Source organism: Coregonus clupeaformis, chromosome 2 (genome assembly GCF_020615455.1).
Source record: "Coregonus clupeaformis isolate EN_2021a chromosome 2, ASM2061545v1, whole genome shotgun sequence".
Lineage (NCBI taxonomy): Eukaryota > Metazoa > Chordata > Actinopteri > Salmoniformes > Salmonidae > Coregonus > Coregonus clupeaformis.
The window spans coordinates 37,332,517-37,350,893 of NC_059193.1; the positions used below are offsets into that span (position 1 = coordinate 37,332,517).

General features: G+C 43.7%; 1 protein-coding gene across 2 annotated transcripts in view; it reads left to right on the forward strand.

Annotated features, from left to right (window-relative positions):
• LOC121534889 (ecto-NOX disulfide-thiol exchanger 2) overlaps positions 1–18,377 on the forward strand; it is a 271,267-nt gene that overhangs the window by 194,682 nt on the left and 58,208 nt on the right. For both annotated transcript variants that reach the window (XM_041841513.2, XM_041841505.2), the window contains exons 5-6: positions 15,564–15,770; positions 16,848–17,081. In XM_041841513.2, coding sequence (XP_041697447.2) covers positions 15,564–15,770; positions 16,848–17,081 — 441 coding nt within the window. The remainder of the gene's footprint in view (positions 1–15,563; positions 15,771–16,847; positions 17,082–18,377) is intronic.

Consider the following 18,377-nt stretch of genomic DNA (forward strand, 5'->3'; position numbering starts at 1 on the left):
TTTACCGTAGGTGGCCTCCAAACAAGTTGTAGTAAGATCTTAAGGATGATCAATGGAAACAGGATGCACCTGAGCTCAATTTCGAGTCTCATATCAAAGGATCTGAATACTTATGTAAATAAGGTATTTCTGTTTTCTATTTTTTCTATTTTTATTTGCAAACATTTCTAAAAACCTGTTTTTTTCACCTTGTCATTTATGGCGTATTGTGTGTAGATAGCGGAGGAAATATTTTTATTTAATCAATTTTAGAATAAAGGCTGTAACGTAACAAAATATGGAAAAGGTCAAGGGGTCTGTATACTTTCCAAATGCACTCTATATTTGCTACTGCTCGACCAAAAAAGTATTGGTCGACCAACAGCCTATCGACCAAACAATCGACCAGTTAACTAATTGGGGTCAGCCCTAAGACAGACCTACCATGTAGACACACATGCACACCTCCCCACACACATCCACATATCACTCAGGGGCAGACTGTGTGGTACTGGTACTTGTGTGAGACTGACTGCATAGAGGGAGACACTATATACCCCCATTGTCCAATATAGACCTCCTACTCCCTCTACCTTTACCCAACCAAGCCCTGCTGATCTGCATTCAAGTCTCTCTCTATGAGAGAGAGAGAGAGAGAGAGAGAGAGAGAGAGAGAGAGAGAGAGAGAGAGAGAGAGAGAGAGAGAGAGAGAGAGAGAGAGAGAGAGAGAGAGAGAGAGAGAGAGAGAGAGAGAGAGAGAGAGAGAGAGAGAGAGAGAGAGAGAGAGACCATCTGTAATTAAAAGAGTGACCTCTGTGAAGACAGGGCACTCTGGTGTGTAAAATATGTCAGGCTGAAGGTTTGTTGCCCCCTCCCTCTTTCCACACACTATCTCCTCTTATCCACTCATCCCCTCCTCCTTTTAGGTCCAGTTAATTACCTGACTACCTCTGTGTCCTTGATCTCCTGTCTCTAACATAACTACACGCACACACCTAATTCTAACCTTTGCGTACTGTTTGGAAGATAAGTTCATCTATGCCAATGAAGGGACGCAGTATAAAACTGCTTGGTTGAAGATATGTTCATGTGATTTATCTGGGCTGAGGTAAACAAAGTAAAATTTCTTGTGAAAAATAGTCACACACTCTATATATGCTCCCAATGATTTATTGGCAATGTGACTTTCTTTATTTTTCATACTATTCTGTTAGTGAGCACCTCTCCAACTATTTGATGTAGCATGTATAATATAAATATACACTGAGTGTACAAAGCATTAGGAACACCTTCCTTATATTGAGTTGCACCCCCTTTTGCCCTCAGAACAACCTCATTTCATCGAATGTCTTCCACAGGGAAGCTGGCCCATGTTGACTCCAATGCTTCCCACAGTTCTGTCCTTTGGGTGGTGGACCATTCTTGATACACATGGGAAACTGTTGAGCGTGAAAAGCGGGGCAGGAGGAGGAGGGGGGCTTTTGGTTTGACATTAACCTGAAGGCGATGAGAGAGAGTATTAGAGGGAGATAAAGTACATTATATTATAGTGTGGTGGGTGATTTTGGACAGAGTCAGGCGCAGGAGGGTAAATCACAGAATAAATGGTTTATTCGGTAAGACAGCGGTACGCAGCAATGCGTAAAACACACTGGAGAAAACAAGGCACACGGGTGAATATCCCGGCGATACAAAATACAATAAAGCTCCACCGAGCTATAGTAACCTCCACAATAAACAATCACACACAAAGACAAGGGGGGCAGAGGGAATACTTATACAGGTACTGATGAGGGGATATGAACCAGGTGTGTGTAATAAACAAGACAAAACAAATGGAATGATGAGATGAGGAGCAGCAGTGGCTAGAAGTCAGGTGACGACGAACGCCGAAGCCTGCCCGAACAAGGAGAGGAGGCAGCTTCGGAGGAAGTCGTGACATATAGGCCCTCTGGGCAGTGATAGAGCTGATGAGGAGAGAAAATACACTGAACAAAAATATAAACCCAATATGTAAAGTGTTGGTCCCATGTTTCATGAGCTGAAATAAAAGATCCCAGACATTTTCTATACACACAAAAAGCTTACTTCTCTCAAATGTTATGCACAAATGTGTTTACATTCATTTTATTGGGCATTTCTCCTTTGCCAAGTTAATCCATCCACTTGACAGGTGTGGAATATCAAGAAGCTGAATAAACAGATCATTACACAGGTGCACCTTGTGCAGGGGACAATAAAAGGCCACTCTAAAATATGCAGTTTTGTCACATAACACAATGCCACAGATGTCTCAAGTTTTGAGGGAGCGTGCAATTGGCATGCTGACTGCAGGAATGTCCACCAGAGCTTTTGCCAGAGAATTGAATGTTCATTTCTCTACCAATGTTGTTTTAGATTATTTGGCAGCACCTACATTCAACCGGCCTCACAACCGCAGACCATGTGTAACCACGCCAGCCCAGGACCTCCACATCTGGTTTCTTCACCTGCGGGATCGTCTGAGACCAGCCAACCGGACAGCTGATGAAACTGTGGGTTTGCACAACCGAAGAATTTCTGCACAAACTGTCAGAAAGCGTCTCAGGGTAGCTCATTTGCGTGCTTATCGTCCCCACCAGGGTGAAATCAAATCAAACTTTATTTGTCACATGCGCCAATTAAAACAGGTGTAGACCTTACCGTAAAATGCTTACTTACAAGCCCTTAACCAACAATGCAATTCAAGAAAGATTTAAGAAAATATTTACCAAATAAACTAAAGTAAAAATAAATAAAAAGTAACAGAATAAAATAACAATAATGAGGCTATATACAGTGAGGGAAAAAAGTATTTGATCCCCTGCTGATTGTGTACGTTTGCCTACTGACAAAGAAATGATCAGTCTATAATTTTAATGGTAGGTTTATTTGAACAGTGAGAGACAGAATAACAACAAAAAAATCCAGAAAAACGCATGTCAAAAATGTTATGAATTGATTTGAATTTTAATGAAGGAAATAAGTATTTGACCCCTCTGCAAAACATGACTTAGTACTTGGTGGCAAAACCCTTGTTGGCAATCACAGAGGTCAGCCGTTTCTTGTAGTTGGCCACCAGGTTTGCACACATCTCAGGAGGGATTTTGTCCCACTCCTCTTTGCAGATCTTCTCCAAGTCATTAAGGTTTCGAGGCTGGCGTTTGGCAACTCGAACCTTCAGCTCCCTCCACAGATTTTCTATGGGATTAAGGTCTGGAGACTGGCTAGGCCACTCCAGGACCTTAATGTGCTTCTTCTTGAGCCACTCCTTTGTTGTATTGGCCGTGTTTTGGGTCATTGTCATGCTGGAATACCCATCCACGACCCATTTTCAATGCCCTGGCTGAGGGAAGGAGGTTCTCACCCAAGATTTGACGGTACATGGTCCCGTCCATCGTCCCTTTGATGCGGTGAAGTTGTCCTGTCCCCTTAGCAGAAAAACACCCCCAAAGCATAATGTTTCCACCTCCATGTTCGACGGTGGGGATGGTGTTCTTGGGGTCATAGGCATCATTCCTCCTCCTCCAAACACGGCGAGTTGAGTTGATGCCAAAGAGCTCCATTTTGGTCTCATCTGACCACAACACTTTCACCCAGTTCTCCTCTGAATCATTCAGATGTTCATTGGCAAACTTCAGACGGGCATGTATATGTGCTTTCTTGAGCAGGGGGACCTTGCGGGCACTGCAGGATTTCAGTCCTTCACGGCGTAGTGTGTTACCAATTGTTTTCTTGGTGACTATGGTCCCAGCTGCCTTGAGATCATTGACAAGATCCTCCCGTGTAGTTCTGGGCTGATTCCTCACTGTTCTCATGATCATTGCAACTCCACGAGGTGAGATCCTGCATGGAGCCCCAGGCCGAGGGAGATTGACAGTTAATTTGTGTTTCTTCCATTTGTGAATAATCGCACCAACTGTTGTCACCTTCTCACCAAGCTGCTTGGCGATGGTCTTGTAGCCCATTCCAGCCTTCTGTAGGTCTACAATCTTGTCCCTGACATCCTTGGAGAGCTCTTTGGTCTTGGCCATGGTGGAGAGTTTGGAATCTGATTGATTGATTGCTTCTGTGGACAGGTGTCTTTTATACAATCTCAGCTCGTTACCTGTATAAAAGACACCTGGGATCCAGAAATCTTTCTGATTGAGAGGGGGTCAAATACTTATTTCCCTCATTAAAATGCAAATCAATTTATAACATTTTTGACATGCGTTTTTCTTGATTTTTTTGTCTCTCACTGTTCAAATAAACCTACCATTAAAATTATAGACTGATAATTTCTTTGTCAGTTGGCAAACGTACAAAATCAGCAGGGGATCAAATACTTTTTTCCCTCACTGTACAGGGGGTACCGGTACCGAGTCAATGTGTGGAGGTACAGATTAGTCGAGGTAATTTGTACATGTAGGTAGGGGTAAAGTGACTATGCATAGATAATAGACAGCGGGTAGCAGCAGTGTTAAAACACATGGTAATGTCCGGGTGGCCATTTGATTAATTGTTCAGCAGTCTTATGGCTTGGAGGTAGAAGCTGTTAAGGAACCTTTTGGTCCTAGACTTGACACTCTGATACCGCTTGCCGTGCGGTATCAGAGAGAACAGTCTATGACTTGGGTGACCAGTGTTGAGGATCAGCGTGGCAGATGTGTTGTTGTGTTGTTGCCTACCCTCACCACCTGGGGGCAGCCCGTCAGGAAGTCCAGGATCCAGTTGCAGAGGGAGGTGTTTAGTCCCAGGGTCCTTAGCTTAGTGATGAGCTTTGTGGGCACAATGGTGTTGAATGCTGAGCTGTAGTCAATGAACAGCATTCTCAAATAGGTGGGAAAGGGCAGTGTGGAGTGCGATTGAGATTGCGTTATCTGTCGATCTGTTGGGGCGATATGCGAATTGGAGTGGGTCTAGTGTTCAGGGAAGAGGCTGTTGATGTGAGCCATGACCAGCCTTTCAAAGCACTTCATGGCTACAAATGTGAGTGCTACGGTTCGGTAGTCATTTAGGCAGGTTACCTTAGTGTTCTTGGGCACAGGGACTATGGTGGTCTGCATGAAAGATGTAGATATTACAGACTCGGTCAGGAAGAGGTTGAAAATGTCAGTGAAGACACTTGCCAGTTGGTCCGAGCATGCTTTGAGTACACGTCCTGGTAATCCGTCTGGCCCCATGGCTTTGTGAATGTTGACCTGTTTAAAGTTCTTGCTCACAACGGCTACCGAGAGCGTTATCACACAGTCGTCCGGAACAGCTGGTGCTCTCATGCATGCTTCAGTGTTGCTTGCCTCAAAGCAAGCATAAAAGGCATTTAGCTCGTCTGGTAGGCTCGCGTCACTGGGCAGCTCGCAGCTGGGTTTCCCTTTGTAGTCCGTAATAGTTTCCAAGCCCTGCCACATCAGAGCCGGTGTAGTAGGATTCAATCTTAATCCTGTAGTGTTGCTTTGCCTGTTTGATGGTTCGTCTGAGGTCGTAGCGGGATTTCTTATAAGCATCCGGATAAGTGTCCTGCTCCTTGAAAGCGGCAGCTCTAGCCTTTAGCTCGATGCGGATGTTGCCTGTAATCCATTACTTCTGGTTGGGATATGTACGTAGGTCACTGTGGGGACGACGTCGTCCATGCACTTATTGATGAAGCCGATGAATGAAGTTGTATACTCCTCAATGCCATTGGATGAATCCCGGAACATATTCCAGTCTGTGCTAGCAAAACACTCCTGTAGCGTAGAATCCGCGTCATCTGACCACTTCCATATTGAGTGAGTCACTGGTACTTCCTGCTTTAGTTTTTGCTTGTAAGCAGGAATCATGAGGATAGAATTATGGTCAGATTTGCCAAATGGAGGGCGAGAGCGAGGGAGAGCTTTGTACGCGTCTCTGTGTGTGGAGTAAAGGTAGTCTAGAGTTTGTTTTCCTCTGGTTGCACATGTGACATGCTGGTAGAAATGAGGTAAAACTGATTTAAGTTTGCCTGCATTAAAGTCCCCGGCCACTAGGAGCGCCGCTTCTGGATGAGCATTTTCTTGTTTGCTTATGGCCTTATACAGCTCGTTGAGTTCGGTCTTAGTGCCAATATCGGTTTGTGGTGGTAAATAGACAGCTACGAATAATATAGATGAGAACTCTCTTGGTAGATGGTGTGGTCTACAGCTTATCATGAGGTACTCTACCTCAGGCGGGTAATACCTCGAGACCTCTTTAATATCATCGCGCACCAGCTGTTATTGACAAATAAACACACACCCACGACCCTCGTCTTACCAGACGTAGCTTCTCTGTCCTGCCGATGCATGGAAAATCCCGCCAGCTCTATATTATCCGTGTCGTCAGCCACGACTCAGTGAAACATAAGATATTACAGTTTTTAATGTCCCGTTGGTAGGATATTCTTGATCGTAGATTATCCATTTTGTTTTCCAATGATTGCACGTTGGCCAATAGAACAGATGGTAGTGGAAGTTTACTCACTCGCCTACGAATTCTCAGAAGACCTCTGCCCCCCTTCTCTCCGTCTTTTCTTCATGCAAATGACGGGGATTTGGGCATGTTCCTGAGAAAGCAGTATATCCTTCGCGTCGTACTCGTTAAAGAAATGCTCACCTTCGATGGCCACTGGCACGCTGGAGAAGTGTGCCCTTCACGAATGAATCCCGGTTTCAACTGTATCGGGTAGATGGCAGACAGCGTGTATGGCGTTGTGTGGGCGAGCGGTTTGCTGATGTCAACGTTCTGAACAGAGTGCCCCATGGTGGAGGTGGGGTTATGGTATGGGCAGGCATAAGCTATGGACAACGAACACAGTTGCATTTTATCGATGGCAATTTGAATGCACAGAGATACCGTGACGAGATCCTGACGCCAATTGTCATGCCATTCATCCGCCGCCATCACCTCATGTTTCAGCATTATAATGCATGGCCCCATGTTGCAAGGTTCTGTACACAATTCCTGGAAGCTGAAAATGTCCCAGTTCTGGCCTGCATACTCACCAGAAATGTCAACCATTTTCGCACAGCCATTGAAGAGGAGTGGGACAACATTCCACAGGCCACAATCAACAGCCTGATCAACTCTATGCAAAAGAGATGTGTCGCGCTACATGAGGCAAATAGTGGTCACACCAGATACTGACTGGTTTTCTGATTCACACCCCTACCTTTTTTTTAAAGGTATCTGTGACTAACAGATGCATGTCTTTATTCCCAGTCATGTGAAATCCATAGATTAGGGCCTAATTAATTTATTTCAATAGACTGATTTCCTTATATAAACTGTAACTCAGTAAAATCTTTGAAATTGTTGCATGTTGCATTTATATTTCTGTTTGATGTAGATTGTACTGTATCTACTAGGTTTAGAGAAGAAAGAAAGGAATATAGAGAGAATAGTATAAAGGTCAGAGCCAAAGGGTCTTTTCTCCTCTGATTTTCCCTGAGAGCTCCGAACCATGGCATCTTTTTTTCTGCCCCTCATCCATATGTGTTTGTGTGTCGTCCAGGGGCGTTTGAGGGTTAGAGGAGCCTGTTGAGTCAGTGGCCCTGTCAGCTGCAGGGCGGCAGGCTGCATATGGTGGCCATCAGGACCTCCAGCCTGCCCTGACACCATACAGCCCCTCACACTGACCTTGATCTGAATAACACACCTGCAGGGGCGTCTCTCTTTCACACACACACTCTCTCTCCTCTCGTTCTCTCCTATCTGTCTCTCTTTCTCTCGCTTTGTTTGAGCTATGTCAATGAACATCTCTATCTAGCATCCTCCTGATTTTCCCTCTCTTCTTCTTTTGCGTCCTGCCTCTCTAGCTGTGATAGCTACTCTCTGATTGTCATGATGGGTCATCTCTCCCTCTGTCTCCATCAGTGTCAGCTCCCTCTCTCTCATAACATATTTTTTCAAACCTCTCAGACTTCTAAAGGCAGTGGCTGTATGAAAGTGTCTGTCCATAATTACATAGGCCTGAAGGGAAAGAGGATAGATGCCCTTCAGATCCCCTATGCCCTGGAGACCTTGGCATGTCGTGCGTGTGCATGTGCATGCGTGCGCTCTAATTTAGTGCCCTCATTATCTGTAGGGTCAGGAGGAGATGACAGGTGGGCAAAGTGCTGGAGAGAGAGAGAAGGACATAAGCAGAACAACAGTGGAACACTCTCCTCCTCTGGGAGGGCTAAGCTTTGAAACAAGATTCAAATCAAATCAAACTGTATTGGTCACATACACGTATTTAGCAGATGTTATTGCGGGTGTAGCGAAATGCTTGTGTTTCTAGCTCCGACAGTGCAGTAATATCTAATAAGTAATATCGAACAATTTCACAACATACAGTGCCTTGCAAAAGTATTCATCCTCCTTGAAGTTTTTCCTATTTTGTTGCATTACAACCTATAATTTAAATGGATTTTTATTTGGATTTCGTGTAATGGACATACACAAAATAGTCCAAATTGGTGAAGTGAAATGAAAAAAATAACTTGTTTTAAAAAATTCTAAAAAATAAATAACGGAAAAGTGATGTGTGCATATGTATTTACCCCCTTTGCTATGAAGCCCCTAAATAAGATCTGGTGCAACCAATTACCTTCAGAAGTCACATAATTAGTTAAATAAAGTCCACCTGTGTGCAATCTAAGTGTCACATGATCTGTCACATGATCTCAGTATATATACACCTGTTCTGAAAGGCCCCAGAGTCTGCAACACCACTAAGCAAGGGGCACCACCAAGCAAGCGGCACCATGAAGACCAAGGAGCTCTCCAAACAGGTCAGGGACAAAGTTGTGGAGAAGTACAGATCAGGGTTGGGTTATAAAAAAATATCCGAAACTTTGAACATCCCACGGAGCACCATTAAATCCATTATTAAAAAATTGAAAGAATATGGCACCACAACAAACCTGCCAAGAGAGGGCCGCCAACCAAAACTCACGGACCAGGCAAGGAGGGCATTAATCAGAGTGGCAACGAAGAGACCAAAGATAATCCTGATTGGAGTATCTGTCCATAGGACCACTTTAAGCCGTACACTCCACAGAGCTGGGCTTTACGGAAGAGTGGCCAGAAAAAAGCAATTGCTTAAAGTTAAAAATAAGCCATGTGGGAGACTCCCCAAACATATGGAAGAAGGTACTCTGGTCAGATGAAACAAAAATTTTGGCCATCAAGGAAAACACTATGTCTGGTGCAAACCCAACACCTCTCATCACCCCGAGAACACCATCCCAGAGAGGTTCACCTTCCAGCAGGAAAATGACCCTAAGCATACTGCTAAAGCAACACACGAGTGGTTTAAGGGGAAACATTTACATGTCTTGGAATGGCCTAGTCAAGGCCCAGACCTCAATCCAATTGAGATTCTATGGTATGACTTAAAGATTGCTGTACACCAGCGGAACCCATCCAACTTGAAGGAGCTGGAGCAGTTTTGCCTTGAAGAATGGGCAAAAATCCTAGTGGCTAGATGTGCCAAGCTTATAGAGACATACCCCAAGACAGTTGCAGATGTAATTGCTGCAAAAGGTGGCTCTACAAAGTATTGACTTTGTGGGGGAGGGTGAATAGCTATGCACGCTCAAAAAAATATTTGTGTGTCTTATTTCTTGTTTGTTTTACAAGATAAAATATTTTGCGTCTTCAAAGTAGGAAGCATGTTGTGTAAATCAAATGATACAAAACCCCCCAAAAATCTATTTTAATTCCAGGTTGTAAGGCAACAAAGTAGGAAAAATGCCAAGGGGGGTGAATACTTTCGCAAACCACTGTATACCCAATACACACAAATCTATGTAAAACAATGTAATTAAAAATATATAAATTAATACACTACTGGTCAAAAGTTTTAAAACACCTACTCATTCAAGGGTTTTTCTTTATTTTTGCTATTTTCTACATTGTAGAATAATAGTGTAGACATCAAAACTATGAAATAACACATATGGAATCATGGTACAACACTCCCAGAGCCCTCACCTCCTCCCTGTAGGCTGTCTCGTCATTGTTGGTATTCAAGCCTACTACTGCTGTGTCGTCTGCAAACTTGACGATTGAGTTGAAGGCTTGCTTGGCCACACAGTCATGGATGAACAGGGAGGACAGGGGTCCCAGTGTTGAGGATCAGCGAAGTGGAGGGGTTGTTTCCTACGTTCACCACCTGGGGTGGCCCGTCAGGTAGTCCAGAACCCAGTTGCACAGGGCGGGGTTCAGACCCAGGGCCTCGAGCTTAATGATGAGCTTGGAGGGTACTATGGTGTTGAATGCTGAGCTATAGTCAATGAAAAGCATTCTTACATAGGTATTCTTCTTGTCCAGATGGGATAGGGCATTGTGCAGTGTGATGGCAATTGCGTCGTCTGTGGATCTATTGGGGCGGTAAGCAAATTGAAGTGGGTCTAGGGTGGCAGGTAAGGTAGAGGTGATATGATCCTTGGCTAGTCTCTCAAAGCACTTCATGATGACAGAAGTTAGTGCTATGGGGCGATAGTCATTTAGTTCAGTTACCTTTGCTTTCTTGGGTACAGGGATAATGGAGGCAATATTGAAGCATTTTGGGACAGCAGACTGGGATAGGGAGAGATTGAATATGTCCATAAACACACCAGCCAGATGGTCTGCGCATGCTCTGAGGACGCGGCTAAGGATGCCGTCTGGGCGGCAGCCTTGCGAGGGTTAACATGCTTAAATGTCTTACTCATGTTAGCCACGGAGAAGGAGAGGCCACAGTCCTTGGTAGCTGGCTACGTCGGTGGCACTGTGTTATCCTCAAAGCGGTCGAAAAAGGTGTTTAGCTTATCCGAAAGCAAGACGTCGGTGTCCGCGACGTGTCTGGTTTTCCCTTTGTAATCCGTGATTGTCTGTAGACCCTGCCACATACAGTTGAAGTCGGAAGTTTACATACACTTAGGTTGGAGTCATTAAAACTAATTTTTTAACCACTCCACAAATTTCTTGTTAACAAACAATAGTTTTGGCAAGTCGGTTAGGACATCTACTTTGTGCATGACACAAGTAATTTTCCCCAACATTTGTTTACAGACAGATTATTTCACTTATAATTCACTGTATCACAATTCCAGTGGGTCAGAAGTTTACATACACTAAGTTGACTGTGCATTTAAACAGCTTGGAAAATTCCAGAAAATGATGTCATGGCTTTAGAAGCTTCTGATAGGCTAATTGACATCATTTGAGTCAATTGGAGGTGTACCTGTGGATGTATTACCTACCTTCAAACTCAGTGCCTCTTTGCTTGACATCATGGAAAAATCAAAAGAAATCAGCTAAGACCTCAGAAAAAAAATGTGTAGACTTCCACAAGTCTCGTTCATCCTTGGGAGCAATTTCCAAATGCCTGAAGTTACCACATTCATCTGTACAAACAATAGTACGCAAGCATAAACACAATGGGAACACGCAGCCGTCATACCGCTCAGGAAGGAGACGCGTTCTGTCTCCTAGAGATGAGTGCAAATCAATCCCAGAACAACAGCAAAGGACCTTGTGAAGATGCTGGAGGAAACAGGTACAAAAGTATCTATATCCACAGTAAAACAAGTCCTATATCGACATAACCTGAAAGGCCGCTCAGTAAGGAAGAAGCCACTGCTCCAAAACTGCCATAAAAAAGCTAAACTACGGTTTGCAACTGCACATGGGGACAAAGATCGTACTTTTTGGAGAAATGTATTCTGGTCTGATGAAACAAAAATATAACTGTTTTGGCCATAATGACCATCGTTATGTTCGGAGGAAAAAGGGGGTTCCTTGCAAGCCGCAGAACACCATCCCAACCGTGAAGCACGGGGTGACAGCATCATGCTGTGGGGGTGCTTTGCTGCAGGAGGGACTGGTGCACTTCACAGAATAGATGGCATCATGAGGAAGGAAAATTATGTGGATATATTGAAGCAAAATCTCAAGACATCGGTCAGGAAGTTAAAGCTTGGTCGCAAATGGGACTTCCAAATGGACAATGACCCCAAGCATACTTCCAAAGTTGTGGCAAAATGGCTTAAGGACAACAAAGTCAAGGTATTGGAGTGGTCATCACAAAGCCCTGACCTCAATCCTATAGAAACTTTGTGGGCAGAACTGAAAAAGTGTGTGTGTGCAAGGAGGCCTACAAACCTGACTCAGTTACACCAGCTCTGTCAGGAGGAATGGGCCAAAATTCACCCAACTTATTGTGGGAAGCTTGTGGAAGGCTACCCAAAATGTTTGACCCAAGTTAAACAATTTAAAGGCAATGCTACCAAATACTAATTGAGTGTATGTAAACTTCTTTCCCACTGGGAATGTGATGAAATAAATAAAAGCTGAAATAAATCATTCTCTATTATTCTGACATTTCACATTCTTAAAATAAAGTGGTGATCCTAACTGACCTAAGACAGGGAATTTTTACTAGGATTAAATGTCAGGAATTGTGAAAAACTGAGTTTAAATGTATTTGGCTAATGTAAACTTCCGACTTCAACTGTACGTCTCGTGTCTGAGCCATTGAATTGTGACTCTGTACTGATGTTTTGCCTGTTTGATTGCCTTACGGAGGGAATAACTACACTGTTTGTATTCGCCCATATTCCCTGTCACCTTGCCATGGTTAAATGCGTAGCTGGCCGTGACCGGGAGACCCATGGGGCGGCGCACAATTGGCCCAGCGTCGTCCAGGGTAGGGGAGGGAATGGCCGGCAGGGATGTAGCTCAGTTGGTAGAGCATGGCATTTGCAACGCCAGGGTTGTGGGTTCGATTCCCACGGGGGGCCAGTATGAAAAATAATGTATGCAATCACTAACTGTAAGTCGCTCTGGATAAGAGCGTCTGCTAAATTATAAACAATGTAAAAAAAGGTAAAATGGTTCGCATTTTCAGTTTTGCGCAAATGCTGCCATCTATTCACGGTTTCTGGTTTGGGTAGGTTTTAATAGTCACAGTGGGTAGAACATCTCCTATACATTTCCTGTTAAGCTCAGTCACTGTGTATCCGTGTATTTGTCGATTTTATTCTCAGAGGCTACCTAGAACATATCCCAGTCCGCATAAACAAAACAATCTTGAAGCATGGATTCCGATTGGTCAGACCAGCGTTGAATAGTCCGTAGCATGGGTACATCCTGTTTGAGTTCCTGCCTATAGGAAGGGAGGAGCAAAATGGAGTCGTGATCAGATTTGCCGAAAAGAGGGCGGGGGAGGTCCTCGTAGGCATTTCGAAAAGTTGAGTAACAGTGGTCCAGTGTTTTCTCAGAGTGAGTGCTACAGTCAATGTGTTGATATAACTTCGGTAGTGTTAACCTCAGATTAGCTTTGTTAAAATCCCCGGCTACAATAAATGCGGCCTCAGGATATATGGTTTCCAGTTTGCATAGAGTCCAGTGTAGTTCTTTGAGGGCCGTCGTGGTATTGGCTTGAGGGGGAATATACACGGCTGTGACTATAACCGAAGATAATTCTCTTGAGAGGTAATACGGTCAACATTTGATTGTGAGGTATTCTAGGTCGGGTGAACAAAAGGACTTGAGTTTCTGTATGTTATCACAATCACATCATGAGTAGTTACTCATAAAACAAACCCCCCCTCCCTTCTTCTTCCTGGAGAGATCTTTATTTATGTCTGGCTGTACGGACTCAGACAGTATATCCAGAGAGAGCCATGTTTCCGTGAAACAGAGAATGTTACAATCCCTGATGTTTCTCTGGAAGGAGGTCCTCGCCCTGAGCTCGTCAACTTTATTATCCAGAGACTGAACATTAGCAAGTAATGGGTGGTGTGTGCGCCTCCTGAGTCCTACTAGGAGTCCACTCCGAATACCTCTTCTCCGCCGGCTGTGTTTTGGATCAGCCTCTGGAATCAGTTCAATTGCTCTTGGGGGTACGAACAAAGGATCCAATTCGGGAAAGTCATATTCCTGGTCTTAATGCTGGTAATGCTGGTGAGTTACCGCCGCTCTGATGTCCAAAAGTTATTTCCGATTGTATGTAATAACACAAAAACAATTCTGTGCTAATAATGTAAGAAATAACACATAAAAAAAGAAAATACTGCAAAATTGCTTAGGAGCTAGAAGCACGGCTGCCCTATCTGTCGGCGCCATCTTTTCCATGTAGCCTTGTGAATGTTAACTTGTTTAAAGGTCTTACTCACATCTGCTACGGAGAGCGTGATCACACAGTCGTCCGGAACAGCTGGTGCTCTCGCGCATGGTTATGTTGCTTGCCTCGAAGCGAGCATAGAAGGCATTTAGCTCGTCTGGTAGGCTTGTGTCACTGGGCAGCTCGTGACTGGGTTTCCCTTTGTAATCTGTGATAGTTTGCAAACCCTGCCACATCTGACAAGCGTCAAAGCCGGTGTAGTAGGATTTGATCTTAGTCCTGTATTGACGCTTTGCATGTTTGATGATTAGTCGGGGGGCGTAGCAGGATTTATTTTAAGCGTCTGGGTTAGTGTCCCGTTCCACTATAGTTTCAAATGAACATTATATATCAATAGAAAAGTTATCCAAGCATATTGCTTCATGTTTTCGTCATTCTTGCTCTTCATTTGTCATGGTAAATATTTCCAAATGTAATTTTTCTAATAATCCTTTCAAATGTCTTCCGAGCATGAAGCCTCTGAATATATGCTTTAATCAGATGAACATCAAAAAGGCCTTTACATAACAGTGCTTCTAAATGCATAAATCAAATTCACATTAATCTTTCACTGTAGAAACAGTAGTTTTATATTGAGTTGTAAATTCACAGATTGGGTATTGAACTGTTTTTTAATGAGGTTTGGATTTCTATATGGGGCCCAAGCTATGTGTGTGTGGATACACCATTGATTAGAAGTGGATGGTAGGGCTGGGAATTGCCAGGGACCTCACGGTACGATATTATCACGATATTTAGGTGCCAATACGATATGTATTAGGATTCTCACGATTCTATATGTATTGCGATTCGATTGTTCCAAACGTATTGCTTACTATATGTCTGCTGCAGAGAGACTAAAGAGCATGAGAACATGAGTTTTTATAAGTCATGGAAATAAAAGTGCTGAAAATATGCTGGCTCACTATTTAATAAGAAGATGGAAAACAAGCTATACGATGAGTTTTGGCGCAGGTACAGCCGACTAGTATTAGATGCCTAGCAGAAAAAAATCTAAATTGATACTTGGAGTCAAAGTATCTATATAATATCATCTTCTACAAAATAATATTGCGATATGTAACTGTATAAAATGTTTCCCCCATCACTAGTGTATGGTTTGTTAGTCTGTATTGTTGTCTCTCTCCTAGCGCTGTGCATTGCAGATCTGAGTTTAAAGGGATAGTTAACTTATTTTTATGTTTAAGCTTATTTTCGAAGTACCTGGGGTTTCCTACAAACCGTTTTAAAATGTGTTAACTGGTTATTTAGCAACGTCCATAATAATCTGGGGGACGCTAGCTAGGAGATGCTAGCCAGGAGATTCTGGACTAAATAACTAAACGCTAACTAAAGCCTTTAAACTCAGGTCAAATGAGTACTTTATTATCATTCTTTGTTTCCAAGTTTACAGTTAGTTCTCTGTTTTGATGCCTCTCTCTCTTCTCATCTACAGACCTTCCCTCTCCGGCCATGAGGGAGCGCCCTCCAGGCTGTAAAACTGTGTTTGTGGGCGGTCTGCCAGAGAACGCCACCGAGGCACTCATCGTGGAGGTGTTTGGCCAGTGTGGTGACATCATCGCCATCCGCAAGAGCAAGAAGAACTTCTGCCACATCCGATTCGCTGAAGAGTTCACTGTAGACAGAGCCCTCTTCCTGTCTGGTATGTTTCCTACGTTTCCTATTAAACATCATGCTGTGTTGTGGAATAAATGCAACCGGTCTCCAGTCAGAGACCCTAACTATGCAGGTCAATGAGAAGACAACTAGAGGTGTGATGTAATACATGTCCCCCTTCTCCAGTCAGAGACCTTAACTATGCAGGTCAATGAGAAGACAACTAGAGGTGTGTTGTGGAATAAATATTCCCTCTGTTGAGTCAGACCGTCACTATGCAGGTCAATGAGAAGACAACTAGAGGTGTAGTGGAATACATGTCTTCGATACCCTTACTATTGAGGTGACAATAGCAGAGGTGTAGTTAAATACATGTCCTCCCTCTCCAGATAGAGTTCTGAATGGAGGAAATGAATCACCAGTACCAGTCCCACTAGTCATGTGACACCAGAGGGTGTTTTCTTATTTAATCTCCTTTTCCCAGCTACTAGACTCCATTCACATCTTAAATCTCTCTCTTTTCCCAGCTACAAGACTCCAAACCCACGCTAACTTCTCCCTTTTGGTGAAGACTGAAGAGATAGAAACAGAGAGTGAGAGCAAGCAGAAAGATAGAGCGGGAGAGACACCAGAGAGAGAAAGAGAAACATATATGAGCGGCAGAGAGATAGAGAAAAGGAAAGAGGAGCAATTAGTCTCTTTAAGTCTCCTCTATAAATCAGTATAGAGAGAGCAGAGAGGCGTTTTCTACGCCAAACCTACTTTAGCTGGGATGTAGCTGTGACAGAGGAACAAACCGATAAAAAAATAGGGAGAGAGCCTCAGAGGGATGGAGAGACAGGTGGATGGACATATCGTTTTAACCCTAATAGAGGATGTCAGGTAGCAGGATAGAGATGCAGGGGTCTGACAGAAAGTGGTGTGTGTATTTCCCGCATTTTACTGCCCTGCACCTGTTCGTTTAGCAGAGTGAAATGTCACCGTGATGTTACCACCTGGTTCTTACTCTCTCCCCTTCTCCCTCCCCCTCTCTCTCTCGCTCCCCCCCTCCCCTCTCTCTCCCCCTTACTATTTTTTACTCTCTCTCCCTCCCCCTTTCCTCTCGCTCCCCCCTCCTCCCCAGGCTACCGTATGCGTCTGGGCTCCAGTACAGACAAGAAGGACACAGGACGGCTCCATGTGGACTTTGCCCAAGCCAGAGATGACCTGTATGAGTGGGAGTGTCGTCAGCGCATGTATGCCAGAGAAGAGAGGCACCGCAGGAGGATGGAGGAGGACCGTTTCAGACCCCCCTCCCCTCCACTCATCGTCCATTACTCAGACCACGAGTGTAGCCAGCTGGGGGACAAGATCAAAGGTGGGGCTCCACAACTTTTCGAAGAGTATCCCTTTAATGTGTTTGATTGATGTGTGCATGCATGCGTTTGTGCGTGTGTATTTATAGACGTAAAGATGGCGAAAGGAAAGCACAGACTTTCCCACTACTGTAATCTGCTGAAGTCCACAAATATCCACAACTTGTACTACTTAAAGACGTCTGAATGTGAGGATTTTAGTGGAAAGTAGGTCAACATCATGTTTTGTGCTTTAGTGATGAGGTTAGCAAAGGCAGTTAGCCTCGCTGATATCTTAGCCCAAACACCTTGGCACGTTCTCCATTAACTTTTGCACAGAGAGAGCAGTAACATTTTACCTGGGGAAGTTATGAATGTGGCTTCTCTACTTTCAGTTGAACTGTGAAGGTGCTAGATGTGAAAATTAGTGACAGCCAGGCAGCAGCCTGATGTTTTAGTATCTACACATCTCTTCAACATATCCCGCTGCTCTTACTGTATTTGGGCATTGACTCTTAGGGACCTCGTCAAAGTGTGTTATTTTGATAAGCCTCTTAGCTCCCTAGCTTTATAGATGCATTGTATGACATTGAAGGTGATAATTGTGTTCATCAGATGACACAGCCTCACAGTTAAACACTCATTCAGTCCAAATATGAATCATCTATGGGCCCTAGTCATTGTCAGTGACTGACCTGTATTGATATTGACTGAGGATGTGTATTAATAATGGACCTGTAGTTACCAGGGAGGACTAGTGACTGTCGAGGGCCTGGAAATCTAAATAATTCTATAATATAGAGTAACACCACAGGGAGTTCTGGTTATGACACATTAATTTACGACACCTTGATTCAATATTGAAAGCAGTGATGGATTCTTTATGCAAATCATTCGCAGACGTGTGTGTGTGTGGGGGGTTAATCTTAAATAAATAAAAAAGGCTTCCAGCTGCTCAATCTGTGTTAGTATGTGTGTGTTAGAGAGTGAGTGAGTGACCGTAGTGAACAAAAACACTCAATATTTTTATTTCCCAATGTCTTTTTTCTCTCATACCCTCTCTTACCCTCCTTGTGTTGAGTTAGAGGATCCTTTATTAGGAAACTAATAAGCACTAACCAAATGTAATGTAATGTAATGAGCACCAGTTTCATTAGTGGTGCCTGGAGAAATGGGTATACTCAGAAACAAAAGAGTGATCAAATTAAGATCCTACATCTGTACACTCTAGATGACCTAAAATGATGAATCCCATATTGGTCTTTCACAGTCAGGCCAACCCAAGCTGTACTGTGCAAGTAGTCTAATAGTAGGCGTAC